This window comes from Phalacrocorax carbo, chromosome Z (genome assembly GCF_963921805.1).
Source record: "Phalacrocorax carbo chromosome Z, bPhaCar2.1, whole genome shotgun sequence".
NCBI lineage: Eukaryota > Metazoa > Chordata > Aves > Suliformes > Phalacrocoracidae > Phalacrocorax > Phalacrocorax carbo.
This window is the reverse complement of record NC_087548.1, coordinates 80,421,933-80,437,885: the sequence shown is the minus strand read 5'-3', so window position 1 is coordinate 80,437,885 and position 15,953 is coordinate 80,421,933. Positions and strand designations below refer to the sequence as shown.

Below are 15,953 nucleotides of genomic sequence, written 5' to 3'. Positions count from 1 at the left end.
CCTTGGCACAAAGGGCTGTAATCAGTATTTCCCATTACTGGCAGGTGTGAAACAAACTGACACTTCATGAAATGTTTTGTAATCCTTTTGGGATGAAAAAAAATCATTCTGTATGTAGTTTAATCCTCACTGGGCCTTGTGGCTGTCTCATGTGCTAGAAATGAATGGAAAGGAAGAACAGCCCATATCCTTTTGTGTCCTTTGTAAAAGGTCTTCCATAATTTAGACATCTAAAGCACCGCAAATTCACCTTTACTCAAAGCACACACCTTCTTAGAATATTGTTTTCTCATCCCAAATCACCCCCATAGATTATAAATGAATTTCTGGAGCCAGCTCCCAGAATTGGCTCAGGAGTCAAATTCTTGGGAGAAGAATAGAGGAAAGAGCACTGGGCCAGCTCCCACCAGCTGTCCAGAGACGTGATCAACCCGTTTGAGCATCTGTGCTAACTCTAACCTGCCAACCAGTCTGTGAAATGCGTTGATTAGTTTGATCTCCTCTATAATAGTATCTTTCAGGATTAGTTCTCTTGTTTTAAGGAGGAACAGAAGCAACTCATCAGTACTAAGAATATTAACACTTTGTCAGGGTTTTTATGGGCAAATGAAGAATTCTTCTGTTAGGTTACATTAGTCATCAAGCAAAAAATTGACTGAATGACCAAGGGGTTGTACCCACGCTTTAGCACCATCTGGTGAAGCAGGCATGATCCTCTCCTCCATACTGTGTCTGTATTCACCCCTAAATGTCTTTCTCTCATTGAAATTAGCAATTATTTTGGGTACAGGCCAATAGGAGAATAACAAAGGATACTGAGAACAGTTTAAAAAGATCAGTTTTCAGCTAAATAGGTCTGTGCAAAATGAGACATTCCTGGGCTGTCATAACAGCCTTTTGGTGTAGGTCAGTGGGGATAACAAGCAGCATTTGCCATGAGTCATTTCTGACAGGATTCGGGACTGGATCAAGGAGCCTGGTGCAGGAAGCCAAAATATAATCAAAAGGGTGTTTAGTCCTTGTGCTCTTGGCAGATGAGCAACACCTGCAGTCACTGATGGTGTCAATCTGCAATTGAATTGTGTATGGATTTTGTTTATTGCTGAAGAAGTTTTTGTTTATTGCCACGGAAGGTGGCAGAAGAGTAAACACTGCCTTTGTATGTTGTTTGTTGTCTTAAACTGGTGGCTTTCAAGGCAACTGTTCTACCTTGCTCTGCTCATTTTGGTGGGATGGGACTGGGGGTTGTGAGCATTACTTTGGTAAAAATGATTTGATGCTAAAGTTGGTCATAATTGAAAGGGTTAGAGTATATCCAAAAGTAACATTAAACAGATTGTGCTAAATATGATGTGTTATCTTAATCAAATATGTCATTTGAAGGGTAACCAAATATGGTCATAGCTTTATTGTCACTATATGGTCATTTACTAGAATCCAGTAAACTATGCACCGCTTATTAAAATCTGAGTGACCTTTTCAAGGCTGAGTAGAGTGCTAAGTATATTAAATGAGTCACGTTTCCTTATCTGGCATGACAGATGTTTGATTTTGTTGACATTTGCAGGAATGCACAGACAATTATGACTTCAATTGTTTATTCATCAGAGAATGTGAAGTTACCTGATGGTGCATGTATACTGGGGGTTTTGTACAATAAATCATGTTATTGTTGTTGGTTTCACCTAGGTATATCAGCATTTAAAAAGACATAAGCAACGATTGTTTTCTTCATGGAAAGGTCATTTCTTTCTCACAGGTGATGTTTTAGACACTAGCAGTATCTCAGGGAAGCCTGAGACATTTAACAAATCATTTCTAGACATTTCAGAGAAATTAAGCATTCGCACACAACTACATGAAAAGGCATCTAATTTAGGTACTCTTGAATTTTATGTGCCTCACCAAATGAAGTATTCTGCTCTTTTGGATGCTCTTTGAATGGATGGGTAGTATCTGCTGGATGGTTTACTGGGAATTCTTTCCCTTTTCCTTGGCAGCAGTCCAGAATATCTAGCAAATATTTGAGCATGTATTTCAATTTTCTTCCACTTATAATACTTATTACAGCAACACAGCAATGTAAAAACACTGCCTGTTGAGAAAATGAGGTATGGGAATGATTGAAGTTCTTCGGACTTTTATATGAGACCTTTTGAACTGAGCAAAGAAATGAAGTAAGAATTAGACAATATTTATTCAGGTATTGCGGTGCTATATAAGTAATCATTCTGTGCAAAGAATGAAGTTTTAGGAAAGTTAGGTTTTATGGCTAAGCATTACAGAATAGGGGAAGATGTAATGGGAAAGTTTCATGACCTTTTTTTCTTCATTCTGCGCATATTCATTCCCAAGTAACAAATACTATTTGTCAGTATAAGAATGAGTAACTCTAAGCATTCAGGTTATTCAGGTAATTCTTATTACCTGTACACCACCATACACGTACATGAAAAAGGAAGAAAATTAATAACTAGGAAAAGATGCATCAAATACAGCTAAATAAAATGGTGGCATAAAAGGCTGACATAATTTTTCACATTTTATTTTTACTGCTTCTACAAAAGTTTTACAATCCATTGGAAATTCAAAGGAATTTCTTAATTAGCTAGACTTTGAATACATTCAGTTGCTATTTTATAGCTTCTCTGGCAAAACAAAACCTACAGCACTTTTTGTTAGGACTTCTCTACTTTTTTAAAAAAATACCCCTGTATTTCAGGAATTGCAAATACCTTCTCCAAGGTCTGAAAATACTCAATTAGGAAAATCTGACCTTTCCAAAGCCACTTAACTACTTCTGTTCTAAATGGCTGCTGCTTTATGTGACATTAGCAATGTCATCCTTGCCAGCTTAAAACCGTATTTGCATTATGGGATGACAATACCATATACCTTTGGCTCTTTTTTGGATTTTGAATGCTTTCTAAATTTACTATAATTTTAAGATAAAAAGAAGCTAAATGTGACAGAAGAAACTAGAGAATATTATGATGGAGAGGGAGGGAGCAGTGAATTTCTGATATCCTGCAAGAGTAACAGAGGCACTATCAGGCCATATGGTGCACTGCCTCCTAAAATACTTCTGCATTTTAGAAGGCGACTGGAAAATTTTTAAGCATCAGCAGTTGAATGGGATTGTCAAATAGGTAGGTAATCATCAGCACCAAATAGCATGAGTGTTGAAGTTTCATAGGATATTTACTGCTAGAAATGGAGAAACTGTAGTTTTCCAGAATGGCCAGTGAGATGATACAAATTTTTAAGGAGGAAAATGTTTGGGGTGAAGGGTAAGCAACAACACAGCTTTTTAAATATGCAGGCTGAAAATGTTCTAAATTATTTTAATGGCTTCTAATTTTTGGGAGTATGACTTCCCAAACTCTGCATTGATCTGGTGTTCACAAAGTGGGTTAGCAGGCTTTTTCTGAAAAATTGGCCTATCTAAATCATTTGAGATTGGGTATCCAGAACCTAGTACCCTGGCTCACAAATGTAGAAAATACAAGCCAGAATAAGGAGATCTATTGCTGCTGTTTTAAAATCCTCCTGTAATTATAGGTGGCTTAATTCAGTAACAGTTAATACGCCTAAAATGTAGATAGGAATCCTGATTTCTGTTTCTTTAGGAAAATAAAAAATATCCTATTTATTGGCATACAGCTACCAAAACCCATTTGCCTGTTTATCCAGTGTTTGGTGTGTGCTTCAGTTCTATAACCAGGAGCCTGCTTTCTGCCCCCCCAGGCAGTGGCAGGGTGTAGTTTGCAGCCGCGCCGTTCAGTTTGGTACCCCCGCCACACCCCAAGACCAGATCCATTCCCACTGCCCGCGGACCTGCTGGCTGTGCCAGTACAAGCTCACTGATGAGTAGTGAGAGGTAACACCTGGGAAAATTTAGGTCCCAATTTTCCTCTTTTTTTTCACCTGGCAGGTGGACAAACACCCTTCAGTGGGCAGTTTTTCTTAAATGTGATTTATTGCAGATGTGAGACATTTTAACCTTGACTTAGTGTCTGTCATCCCACAGTGCCCTACACTATTTCATCTTTAGTGAGATGGTTTGAAGTCTTGTTTTTTTTTTCTCTTTTGTCAATAGACTTACCTTGAATTGTCTTCTATTTCTGTTTGGTCACTAATTTTTCAAAGGTCATTGATTTCTAAGGGAGACCAAAGGTTTCATTTAGTAATCTTACCTGCAAATTGCTAGAGGGGTTTAAGAGATGAACGTTTTCAGTCCCTGATGACATATTGTATTTTCTTTCTTCTATAATTTCAGAAAAACTTTTTAGAGTACGTATCTGACAGTAATGCCATTTTCAAAAGCAGAACCTGTGGTTGTTTTCTCTCTTGCATGACCTGATTTAGCAGGTAGTCACATGGTTTCTGGAGGGGTATCTAAATTTAGCTGGAGAAAGAAGCAGTATGTGGTCACCTCCCGCCCAGGGGAGCTTTTGTGCAGAACATGAGAGTCCCAAGTTCAGTTTCAAGTGATCTCTGGTGGCTTCCTGAGAGTGCTTTAATCTACACAGGGTCAGGTACACTGATGAGAAGGTGCTCTCAGTACCACCCAGCGGAACCATTCCATTTTTCAGGAATTATTTAAGTATCTGTTGCATAGGAGCGATGGTTGGGGCATTTTACTAAGAGAGAAGAGACCTGAGTTTGTGTTCTAATAAATAAAAAAATATTAATTATATACCTCTGTAAACACTCACTGGAGCAAGTGCTGAAAGTCAAGTCTTCCCTCACATAAAATTAATTACAAATTTATGGGCTTTCTATAACGAAATGAAAACTGAGCTACTAAAGATATGGTCCCTACCTGGGGTATGGCTCCCCTCCTTGAGACCACAAGGGATGCACCTAATGCCCCAGAGAAATGGGGCCCTATTCTTGTGCTTGGTCCAGTACTGATGCTGATCCTTTGCTTGGCTTTCTGGGGTTTGCACATCCCATTCTTAGAGTTGCCTACACAGCCAACCTCAGGAAAAATAACTTGGATGAACTTCTTTAAAAATGAACTATCTATTAGTTAAGTCTTTGCTTAGAATTAGAGTAACTGGCAAATTGTTTTATATAAGTTGATTTCAGAGGTAAATTTAAATTGAACTAATATAGTGCTACTTCAACTTGAAAGCAGTGCCAAACCAAGAAGTAAAAAAGTTTAAGTCAGTCACACCTTCAGCTAGTTAATTGTCCTGTAGATAAGCTGTCAGGTGCCCATACTTTGCTTTTGCATTATGTAAAGGGCAGGGGTGCTTAGGCTGTGTGTAAGAAGGTAATGGTGCAGTACCTAAATCCTTTTGCAGAATTCCTCCCCCTTTGTGCTGCCACTTCAGAGCATGAAAAGGAAACCCACCTTATTTAGGGGTTGCCAGCCTTCCTCCTGCCCTCTCAGAAAAACACCCAGCCCCCCACCCCATATCCTGCTTCCTAAAGCTAAAGCACTAAAATACTCCCAACTGGGCTATAAAGAGGCACTTTCAGCTCCTGACAGTGGGTTGAGATAATAGTGAGTTAACAACTTAACTGCAGCTGTTTGGCTGGAAACAATTTTCTGCAATATTGGATTCAGAAGACAGCAGCACGTCTGGAAAAACAAACAGGAAAGAAAAGTGGCAGTGGTGAGGGGAGGGCTGGGGAGCTGATGCCATAGCCTGCATGGGTTTGGAGCACAGTGATGTGCACGTTTCCAGAAAAGTTTCCAATTAGCTGTCCCTAAACATGAAGCCGCAGTGCTTCAGGCTGTCAGAAAAAAACTCCGTAAGACAAGGTCTTAAAGAGATGGATCTTCTTTAGAGAGGCACATCTTCCTTAGCTTTCACTTTCAATTACCTAGGTGGCTCATGAGCGAATGCAAAAAGAATTGCTCATTCATATTAATGACCTGTATATATATGTTTACTTTTTTTTTTTTCCCACAACAGCCCATCCTGCCACTGTTTCAGGCAACAGGTAATAGCTTTGGTTAACTGCAAAGCCCCATTTAGTCAAATATCTGTGCTGACGTGTGCAGCAGGCTAGTGGCTACCAGGTTTTCCCTTCCTCAAGGATGAGATCTTTCTTATTGTCTTTACAAGACTACATTTAGTCTAGAATTATGGAGCAATTTTTTTCTGCCACACTTAGACTAAAGAACCCTCAAGCAATTCTGAATGCTAATGGTGCAATCAAAATTTTAGAAAAAAGAAACAAAAACTCAGACCACACTCTTTCAGCTCTCTCCTTCCACCGCCATAATTTAAACACCCACCATTTTTTCACCAGCAAGGTACCTTTCCACATTTTGTGCTGGCTCTGGCTTAGTTAGGTTCTCAGCAATGCTATTTAGTCACTGACATTTTTCAAAGAGCTGCATGCTGTACATAGCTAATGGAAAAGGTGGCACAACTACAGGAAAGAACTTAATATTATTCATGGAATACTGAAAGAGAAAATGGAACAGTGGATCACATTAATTCCAGCAAATACTATTATTTTAAACTCATTTAAATGCAAGTCAAACTTATTGAGCATATCTTCCTAGAGAGCAACTAACATTTATCTTCTTGCTAGAATCAGAGCAAACAAAAGCTAGTTAAGGAGTCAGTCAGAGGCTGGCGTTCACATTTTGCAGGAACAGGCCATTAGCACAAATGCCTCTGATAAAACCTACAGGTATGGCAGAGGAGGGGCAATTCTACCTTTATGTTTCATTTAATTGGAACAATAATTAATTGCATGCATTCCCATCTGTACAGAGGGCCTTATGGTCGCTGTCTTTTCATTTGGATCAGCTATAAAACAGTCAATGCTATTCCAAAGTCTGTTTTCAGTACCATATACCCTAAACTTACAGCATTTTTCCCATTTTTTCTCCATCTTTTTGTGGTAGTTGAAGATGTAATTACAATACCTGAACAATAAATTAACATGTTCCTCTGATACCCATTCCAACTTCCAGTTAAACAATCCAGAGGCTTAATCTTTTTTGCCCCACTCTACATATTCTCAGGCATGAAAAGGATTATTACACACCCCTGTTATGGCTTTTTCACATGCCCCACTGAGGTGAGAACAGGCAGGATTATTTTTATAGCACAGAACAGCCAGATTGTACCCCATTTCTGCTACCACTTAGTGGGTGTATCATTGGACCTTTCTATAACTTTATTTTCTTGTTCATGAAATTGAGAACAATCAATTTATTTTATATGGAGGCAGCAAAGTTTGTGATCTTTTCCTTCCTTCCTTTCCTTCCTTCTTTCATTCTTTCTTTCTCTCCTTCCTTCTTTCTTTCCCTTAGTAATTATATTGAAATTTTAAATAATACTCACTGATGTCGCTACACTGAGATTCTGGAAATCAGCCAAGGTAATGAAATGCAACATATACATGTTCTTTAAAGAACAAAAATAATTTTCATGTGTTAGCGCGTGCAATGCTGTCCAAGCTCTCAACCACTGCTTACATTCAACAAGAATGGCTGCTAATTTGGTTGTCATGACAACCACATCTCTACTTTCACGTTTTCTTCCTCAAGCCCAAATTGTTTATAAACCTCTAAATTGTTTCATGTTCCTACATTAACCTCAAACAGAAATGAAAATCTCAGGCCAGCAAAAAACACAAAAAGGAAGAGAGTCGCTGGCAACTTACATTAGAAGATTCAGAATTTTTACTCTACTATTTAATTAGTAGTAAAAAGGTTTTTGTGTAATTTTCATAAGTAACTCATACTCTGATTATTGTATAGGGCAACACGTCAAATGGTCATCAATAACTTAATTTAAAGCAAGAAAAAACTTAGCCCAGATTGCTCTTGTGTTATTATGCAATCTATTATGTGTAAGGGTTGCCCATGACGGTTCAGGAATGCAGTTAATCAAATCCAGTATCCTGTCTTCAATGCGGAGTAACAGCAGATGCTTCATGGCACAACTGAACAAAACCTGGAATTTCTGTCTTTAGAAAAAAAAAATCTAAGGCCCATTACTTCCTGAAAACTGGATCTGAAAAGGGTACATTGTAAAATTAATTGCTGAACAGAAATCCCCAAAACCTTTGATTAGATAAATAATATATATTTTCATCAAATAAAAAATTTTACCCCATTTAATGTAACTGAACACAAGTCCTTCACACACACCCCCACATTCAATAATAAATTTCATTCCTATATGATAGTATATTGCTCAGTGATGGAGTTCAAAGTTGACAGTCCATTTTCCCCCCTTTACAACCAAGCAAACAAACAAAACCTTTTCAGCCCCCCCCCCCCCCCCCCGACCCACTGCTGAGTCACAGCTTGGACGTGTGAACAGTGGATTTTTGCCTTTGGGACTGGTAATATTTTTCAGATGTGAATGATTTTGAGATGACAGCCTTCTCCTCTTTTCCTTTTCTAAAACAAAGAGTTCTAATAGTTTACTCCCTCTTCACGCTGAAACATTTCCATATCTGAAACTAAGTTTTTTTTCATGCCCTTCAGTGATCTGGGTAGAACAAGAAAATTCCATGTGGTGTTCAAGGAATGGCATACCACTTGTATGGGCACGATGGCAGTGATATCTGCAGTTACACTTTCCATCCCATTCTGTAGAAGAGGTTAACATCCTGCTTGCCTTTTGATCGCCTCTGTACACTGAGCAGATGTTTTTGTTCAGCAGCCTGCAATGGCATCTTCTGCTAGAGCGATCATAATTCATTCACGATACATCACCTCCAGGAGAGTATAAATTGCCCCACTATCACCTTGCAGTGTCAACATTGAATTTTATCTATCAGGTTGATTAAGAATTAGCTACCTCTGTACAACTCTGAGACATAGAGGCATAGAGGAAACGTGAAACGTTGCTTTGCCATCCTATTTGTGTCAAACAATCGCCATTTGTTATTTCTAAAAATTTCTAACCTCTGATAAAGTCCCTTTTCCTCTCACCATCAAAATATTTCATTTGATAGCTTCCGAGCACCTTGTAAAAGATTTTGTGAATGTTCAGCTGTTTATGTTATGAAATGGGACAAACTAATGTTCCAGGGCAAGACAGAAAGATCCCCAAACTGGAGACATTCCAAATATTAAAATGTAAGGACATCTAAATCACGTCTGCTTAGATTTAATTGAGAAACTGCTTGAAGACTACTTATATCTAACATAATTAAAATGCTGAAGTCTGAACCTCTCTGGAAACAAAGTGAAACTATTTTGAGCTTGAGCCAGATCAGAATTTGTGAAGGGGAAAATTAAAATGAGAAAACAGGATAAAAAATCTGGGACCATAAAATATTTTCCTTCAAACTGGCATCTAGCAAGCAAAAAGATTATCATTCACACAGATGTGTTATTTCCCAGATGTCCTTTAATCACCATCTTGTTTCCTCTGTACAATTTTAATGATAGAGAAACACCTCTTACATATTGCTTTTTGCCTGTAACTAACATGTTTTATTTTTCTACCTCTTGTTTTTTCAATTGATTTATCTCCTATCAAGTCAAGGTGCCCGAAAGGGAACCAAAAGGCTATTTTAAAAATAAATATTGCATTCTCAGACAATTATGTAGCTGAGCATGATATAACACACGTTTTGAAAAACTTAATTCTACACAGTTTTTTTAATGACTCTGATTTGTTCCTACTTATTACCACTAAATATCAGTTCATTCTTACATATGTATAGCGACACCTCCACCTCTGGAATCACTCAGGGCTGGGTATTCCCATGTTAATATCTGGTGGGAATGTTCTTAGAGAAGTTCTGCCTGGATGAGATTCCAGTTCCTTTGAGGTCAACAAACATTTGGTATTTAATAGGGTCACAAAATAGGCTAACCTATCCCCTAACCTGTGCTGGGGGATAATGGGGTAGGCCTTGTCAGGCTGCAGCGCTGGGCTAGCCCCATTTATATGAACTAAACAGAAGACTCAGTGGCTCAGCACCTCTTGTAGTCGTGCATTAGTTTTTCAAATTGGACATTTTTTGTAGTTATTTTATCCACAGCATTGCTCCCCAAGACCAGCATAAGGCTTCCCATCACAGATCATTTGGTCTGTCCTATCATTTCGCTGCGATGGGTAGGTTTTCCACCCTGTGGAGCTAGGCATGGAAGAAAAGAGTTGAGCATAGCATGAACAGTGGTTAGTAACAGGTGTATTTCAAAAATCTACCCAAGTTTCTCTGGCTTACCTACTTAGCAGTCAGTAAGCAAATAGGAGGACTTAAATAGGAAACCATAGACTGGGTAAAACAGAAGATTAAGACCAACATAATTTTGGGAGTAGCAGTAAAATAAATAAGGTTGAAGAGGGAAGGCGCTCTGTGTCCTGACATATGCTTCTGAAATCAAGCTTGGCTATAAGCAGCGATCTTCTCATAACAGCAGAGAAACAAATAGAATCTGGAGTTGTGCTTCTGTAAAACTAAACCGTCAAACATCCAATATTAATGAGAGGAGCCCCATATCTCTCAGTGACAGCCACTATTTTCCACCCAAGCAAACAAATGAAGAATTTTAGACTTTGCTTTATTGAGCAGTGATGAGATTATAAAAAGTCTGGTAGTAAAAAAATGCCTTTGGGTAAAATGCAGACTGCCCCAGTTTGCATTAATAGAAAGAGATCAAATCAGATCTGTTAAGATGCTTCTATTATGGAAGAAAAAGTTTTGAAAACCTAAGGGAACCAATTACATACGTCAGACAGAGAACTTACAGACTTGATAATTGATGGAGCTTGAAAATTACTGAAAACTGCCCAAGCAAGTCACGCAGAGGAATAGTACAAATCTAAAGAGACTAATTACAGCTTTGGCAGCACGTAAGAATAACACAGAGTTTGCAATGAATGGAGAACATGGCTACTCATTTTGAAACTTAGTGTGCAGTTGTTATATTAAAAATAGAAGCTAACAACTGGAAGGCTGCAAAGATCAAAATCAGTGTGTGTACTTAACCTATTCTCAAGAAACCTTGACAGAATTAGCTGAGCAGATTAGATTAAAAAAGCTACAAAATTGTACGAAACCTTTTTAAAGGAAAGATTAATAATGGGGCACCATGAACAGGCATTTATCAGATGATAGGTTATGACTAATGCGATACGTTTGGTCAGGTAACTTACCCAAAGCAGGACTGATGTGGTTTATATGACTCTTAACTGGCACCCAAAGAGTGGGAGCATACAGTAAGCAACAGCTGGAAGACAACCATCAGCACAGTGGACATTCAGATCATCCCCCAGCATACGCCTTACAGCTGCAGTAACAGAAATTAAGTAAAACAGCAGGAGATGAAAGGTTATGGGTATTGTGATTCACATCAGTAATTTTTATAAGTTGGTGGCAGGGTTGGAAACGGGGTCATAATCTGAAAACTTCTTATAACTAGTAGCCGCCAGGACTGCTGCGCTCCTAAATGACTATGATCCATCAATGTAACGACACTGCGAAAAAAGATGATTACAGTTTTAGAATACATCATGAGAGGAGAGTCTCTGACATTTAATCTAAAAATAACTGTTTTAAGTTTAACCACCCATGCTCAAAAATGTATTTAAATAGAAAAGTACAGAGAAGGCAATGATACCCGGAAAGAAGACCTTACAGGCTAAAGGAGCTGGTTTGCCTAGCCCACAAGATAAACCTTCACAGATGATGTTTACTCTTTTCAAATACATCAAGGACTTGGGAGTAAGGGGAAAAATTTAAAAAAAAAAAAAAAAAACCACCCAGAAAAAACAAACCCCAAAACAAGTTGTTTAAGAACACCCACAGTGAGCTAGGTACAATACACAGTGGAAGTTATATTTGTAATCAGTAAGACAAATGTGATTCTGTGACAGCCTTCCATTAAGCTTTGCCTTGCACAACAGACGTTTGAGTTGCTTATCTGCAACAGGGAGTGAATGACACTTTATCACCTAAGAGCTCCTGTTTTGATTTTTGCATTAAAAAGGCAGATTTTTTTTTTATAGTAGCTGAGTTATTCCAGGAAATCCCAACCCCTAGACCACAAAATTGTCACCTCCTCTGGATTCCCTAGCTCCCTCACCATGCCGTTCCCATATCACCCAGAGCACACAGTTCATTTGCTCTATGAGACACAGGGAGACAGGGATTTATATCGTCATAAATCTCTGTTGAGAGGCATTACTCTGCAGACAGAAAATACACGCATTAACAGCAAGAAACAAATTATACCATACATCTCAGTCATAGCCACAAAGCATTCTTACCATCTGACCCCATTATAGTTTGGGATCTTTCCTCTGAATCTTGCTTCATTATCACTTTTCTGCAGCCTCTGCTGGTCCTTTGATCAAAATCAGCACGCTTCATTAAGCTTTCTTTTAGCTCTACTGAAAAAGTTGTAGCAAGACAGTACTAGACTCTTTTGTTCCCAGCTCAGGTTCTTCAAACATGAGCCATCAACACTTTAAAGGCACCTCTAAAAAAAGACGTGGCAACCAAAAGCTATTCTGTTACCAACAGAATTTATTGCTCCTATATACACTTGTGCTGATGGTGTTTGATGACAAACTCGCATTCATATAGATTTGAACTACACCAACAGAACCTGAATTTCTATGATGCAGTCATTCAAGTTCATGGACTGACAGATATTGCAAGCCACATTAAATGCACTGTGCTACAGCAGAAGGGCTTGTTTTAGGGCGAAAAAGGTAACCCAGAAAACCTCACTGAAGGAAAGCAACTCAGAATACTTGCCACTTAACAGCATTACTGGCAAGGGTGAAATAACCATTCCTGGGTTATGCCAGTGCCCTTCATACCACATCTTTAGCCAATGAGGTGGCCACAACAAAGTGGATGTGAAAACAACTTTCCACGCCTGCTGTCAACAGGGCCATGAATTTAAACATCTCACTGTCATATTCAAGTTGGTAGAAGTGGGAGAAGACCACATATCTTAGTAAAGCCATTTTAACATCTAACCAACTAAAAATGTTGAGCCCAACTTCAGCTTGGAAATGTGATTTTTCTAGCCCTCTGCTTTCATAGGTAAAGACAATTACTGTTTAATTTAATGTCAATACGCTTAAATTTGAAGAGGTTCTCAGTATACACCAGTTGTCAAAAGCTCTTCAGCAGTTTCACAAAATACACAGCCCAAGACCTTCAGGTTTAAGGTTTTATTTAGACACATCCAGCATGTTACACAAGTGCAGCTATCCTTTTTCCATTGAAAGATGCTGTGTAGAAGACTTCAACTCTGCAAGAAAAAAAGAATTAACAAATTTAAGAACTCTGCTACCTTTGAATCTAGAAAACCTGTATAATATTATTGTTTCCCAGATTATAGAACTGGCAACATCTGGTAGAATCAGATTATTGATAAACTGAAGTGGCCTTTCAGCTGCTTGCCTGCACAGTCTGAACTATGTCTGAGGCTTGCTGTGTCTGTTATGACAGCCACCAAGCATCAGTTAAAAATGTTCCTGCTGTTAATGACCTTATTTTAAGTGGATTTTATCCTGTAAATGGTTAGGAACATTGTATATATGGTGTAATGGTTTTGACATGGCTGAACTGAAGTTCATGAAATATCGTTTCCCACTGAGTTTTAACTGGCATATCAGAAAGCGTTTACAGTATCACAGTTTCTCATACTGTTTTGTTCACATCACACATGCCAGTTATTCCTACAGATTACATGAAGTGTAGCTTTATGTTTCCTCAGAGAAGGCAGGCATGGTTTTGGTTATAGTTACTATTAAAATCGGATCAGTAATACTCTTCCACCAGTTAGCCCAGTTGAAGACTATCAAGAAGCTGCAGTCAGAGAGGTGTGGCCTTTGGGGAGTCAAAGTTCACAAGTCAATGAGAGTGCAGCAGCCCTGTGAAGGAAGCTTAAACCTATTCATTACTTGAATTTAGGTGCAGCTGCAGACCACAACTCTAAGTACGTGGACTGCAAAAGGCTGAAAATTTTAATAATGGTTTTACATGAGGTTATTTTGACCAGAGATTCCACTGTGCTATGAAATCTAACACACACAGTTACCCAGTCAGTGCAATTACAGTCTGTCCTCTTCATTTCTTAAGAAGCTGGTGTCTGACTATAACGAAAGGGGCAACAAATCCACTTCCAAAGAACCCACACATCAGTGCGAGTAATCGCCATTTGTTCTCCACAGAAAATGGGAGGTTCTGGAAAAGAAAAACCAATTTCAGTTTTGCAATCAATACAATAATTACTTCCTCATCAACTTGAAAATGGCGAGAAGCTCAGAGCACTAACTGGCAAACCAACAAAATAAATATTCAGTCTCAAAAAATATCCTTTCCTCTCAAGGAAAGAGACAGAGCAATTGGAACAGTAGCTTAAATGTGACCTCTGGAGGGCATTTTGTCCACTCTTCCCTTCTGCCCCGCAATTCAAAGCAGTGCCAGCTTGCTGAAGGCCTTGTCCAGTCTCGTATAAACGGCCCTGAAGATACAGGCCCCGCAGCCTTTCTATGCAACGTGTGTTAATATTTAATTACCTAAACTGTGAACGTTTTCCTCATGTTCACTAGGTACATAAAATTGGTTTTTAGATGTAGGACTGAGAATACGTTAAGCACAAGGTACATCAGAAAGCGTTTACAGTATCATCGTTGCCCCTCATACTGCAGTGCTCATCACCTGTACCACCGACGCAGGCTGCAGGAAAGGACACCAAAGGCATTTGCACCACTAAAGCCATTTGCATTCGCTTTGCTGTGGCCGTTGCAGGGGTACGGCGAGACCCCGAAGCCCACCCAGAGATCTGGCAAGGAGCAAAACCCCTCACGGGGGCTGGCGGAGCGAGGAGCCCCTTTCCCGCAGGCTCCTTCCCTTCCCGCGACCTTCAGGCCGCGCCGCGGCGGGCCGGGACCTCCTCCCCACGTTACCTTCCCAGGGCCGTCCTCATAGTGGCTCCTGCGGAGGGCGGAGGTGGTGAACCTGCGGACAGCGGCAGTCAGCATGGTACCGAGCAGGTAGCCCAGCGACCCTCTCCCCTGCACGACCTTCCCGCAGCTCCGCCGGCGCCTTCCGGGAGGGGCGGGGCCGGAAGCGGAGGGAGGCGGGAGAGAGCCGTTCCGCTCCAGGGGGATGATGGGAGTTGTAGTGCGGCGCCTGGCGGCGAGGTCACGCGGTCCCGATCCTCGGCATGCGGTTGGGCGAGCCCGTCGCCCGAGAGGCGGGAGCGTGCCGCCGGTCTCCGCCCCCGCCCGCCATTTTGTGGGCTGCCCGGCGTGCCGGTGGCGGCGGGGAGCTTCACCTGAGCCACTAGCGATCCGATGAGAGGAAATGGCCTCACGCTGCGCCAGGGAGGTTTAGATTGGATGTTAGGAAAAATGTCTTCACTGAAACAGCGATCAGGCACTGGAACAGGCTGCCCAGAGAGGTGATTCAGGCACCATCCCTGGGGGTGTTCAAAAACGTGTAAACGTGGCACTTCAGGGCATAGTTTAGGAGGACTGGGGGTGTTGGGTTGATGGTTCGACTTAGGCCTCTTAGAGCTCTTTTCCAACCTTGATTCTATAGTTCCCTCAGGTGTGGGTGGGTAAATGGTAATGCACTGTGTAGAGGTGGTAGGAGCATTCTGGTATCAGAAAAGGAAGCCAAAGCAATTACAGCAATCAGGGTGAAAAGCAAACCACCCCTGTGTTAGCTCAGGCTACTCTTGTGAGTAGTACAGGCTATCTTGTACGGCAGAGGTCCTGAATCTGGGCTTGTTTGTAGGGTGGCAAAGCAGTGGAGGCGTGAATCAAAATCTGTGCTTAACCTCTGTGGTCCTACAGAAATAGAGGCCGCTGGATGTTGATTTAGCCAATAGTTGGCTAAATACAGCTAATGGCCATAGTTTTGAAAACTGAATCCAGGCGAGACAAATAGTGAAGATTTATGTGGTACTACCAGTTTTAATGAGTATATTCTGGTGTACGTTTCTTACAAAGTTATACTTCAAAGACACTTTGACAATA

The 15,953-nt window shown here is 40.2% G+C and overlaps 1 protein-coding gene and 2 non-coding genes across 3 annotated transcripts; all 3 read right to left on the bottom strand.

Moving 5' to 3' along the window:
- Window positions 1–13,118: 13,118 nt before the first annotated feature.
- LOC104043567 (cytochrome c oxidase subunit 7C, mitochondrial) lies at window positions 13,119–15,042 on the bottom strand. Its single transcript, XM_009503218.2, has 3 exons — window positions 14,877–15,042; window positions 14,006–14,151; window positions 13,119–13,213 (listed from the first exon to the last, which is right to left on the bottom strand). Exons 1-2 carry the CDS (start codon window positions 14,949–14,951, stop codon window positions 14,035–14,037), a joined length of 192 nt encoding a protein of 63 aa, XP_009501513.1. The 5' UTR covers window positions 14,952–15,042; the 3' UTR covers window positions 13,119–13,213; window positions 14,006–14,034.
- On the bottom strand, window positions 13,573–13,634 carry LOC135310699 (small nucleolar RNA Z39). Its single transcript, XR_010370788.1, has one exon. It is a non-coding gene; the product is annotated as a small nucleolar RNA Z39 (small nucleolar RNA).
- Window positions 14,572–14,634, bottom strand: LOC135310700 (small nucleolar RNA Z39). Its single transcript, XR_010370789.1, has one exon. It is a non-coding gene; the product is annotated as a small nucleolar RNA Z39 (small nucleolar RNA).
- Window positions 15,043–15,953: the final 911 nt, after the last annotated feature.

What these genes read in the sequence shown, in the direction of transcription:
- LOC104043567 (XM_009503218.2), bottom strand. Translation starts at nt 14,951, where the DNA reads ATGCTGACTGCCGCTGTCCGCAGGTTCACCACCTCCGCCCTCCGCAGG. An exon ending in ATGAGGACGGCCCTGGGAAG is followed by an intron (nt 14,152 to 14,876) that starts GTAACGTGGGGA and finishes TTTCTTTTCCAG; the next exon opens with AACCTCCCATTTTCTGTGGA.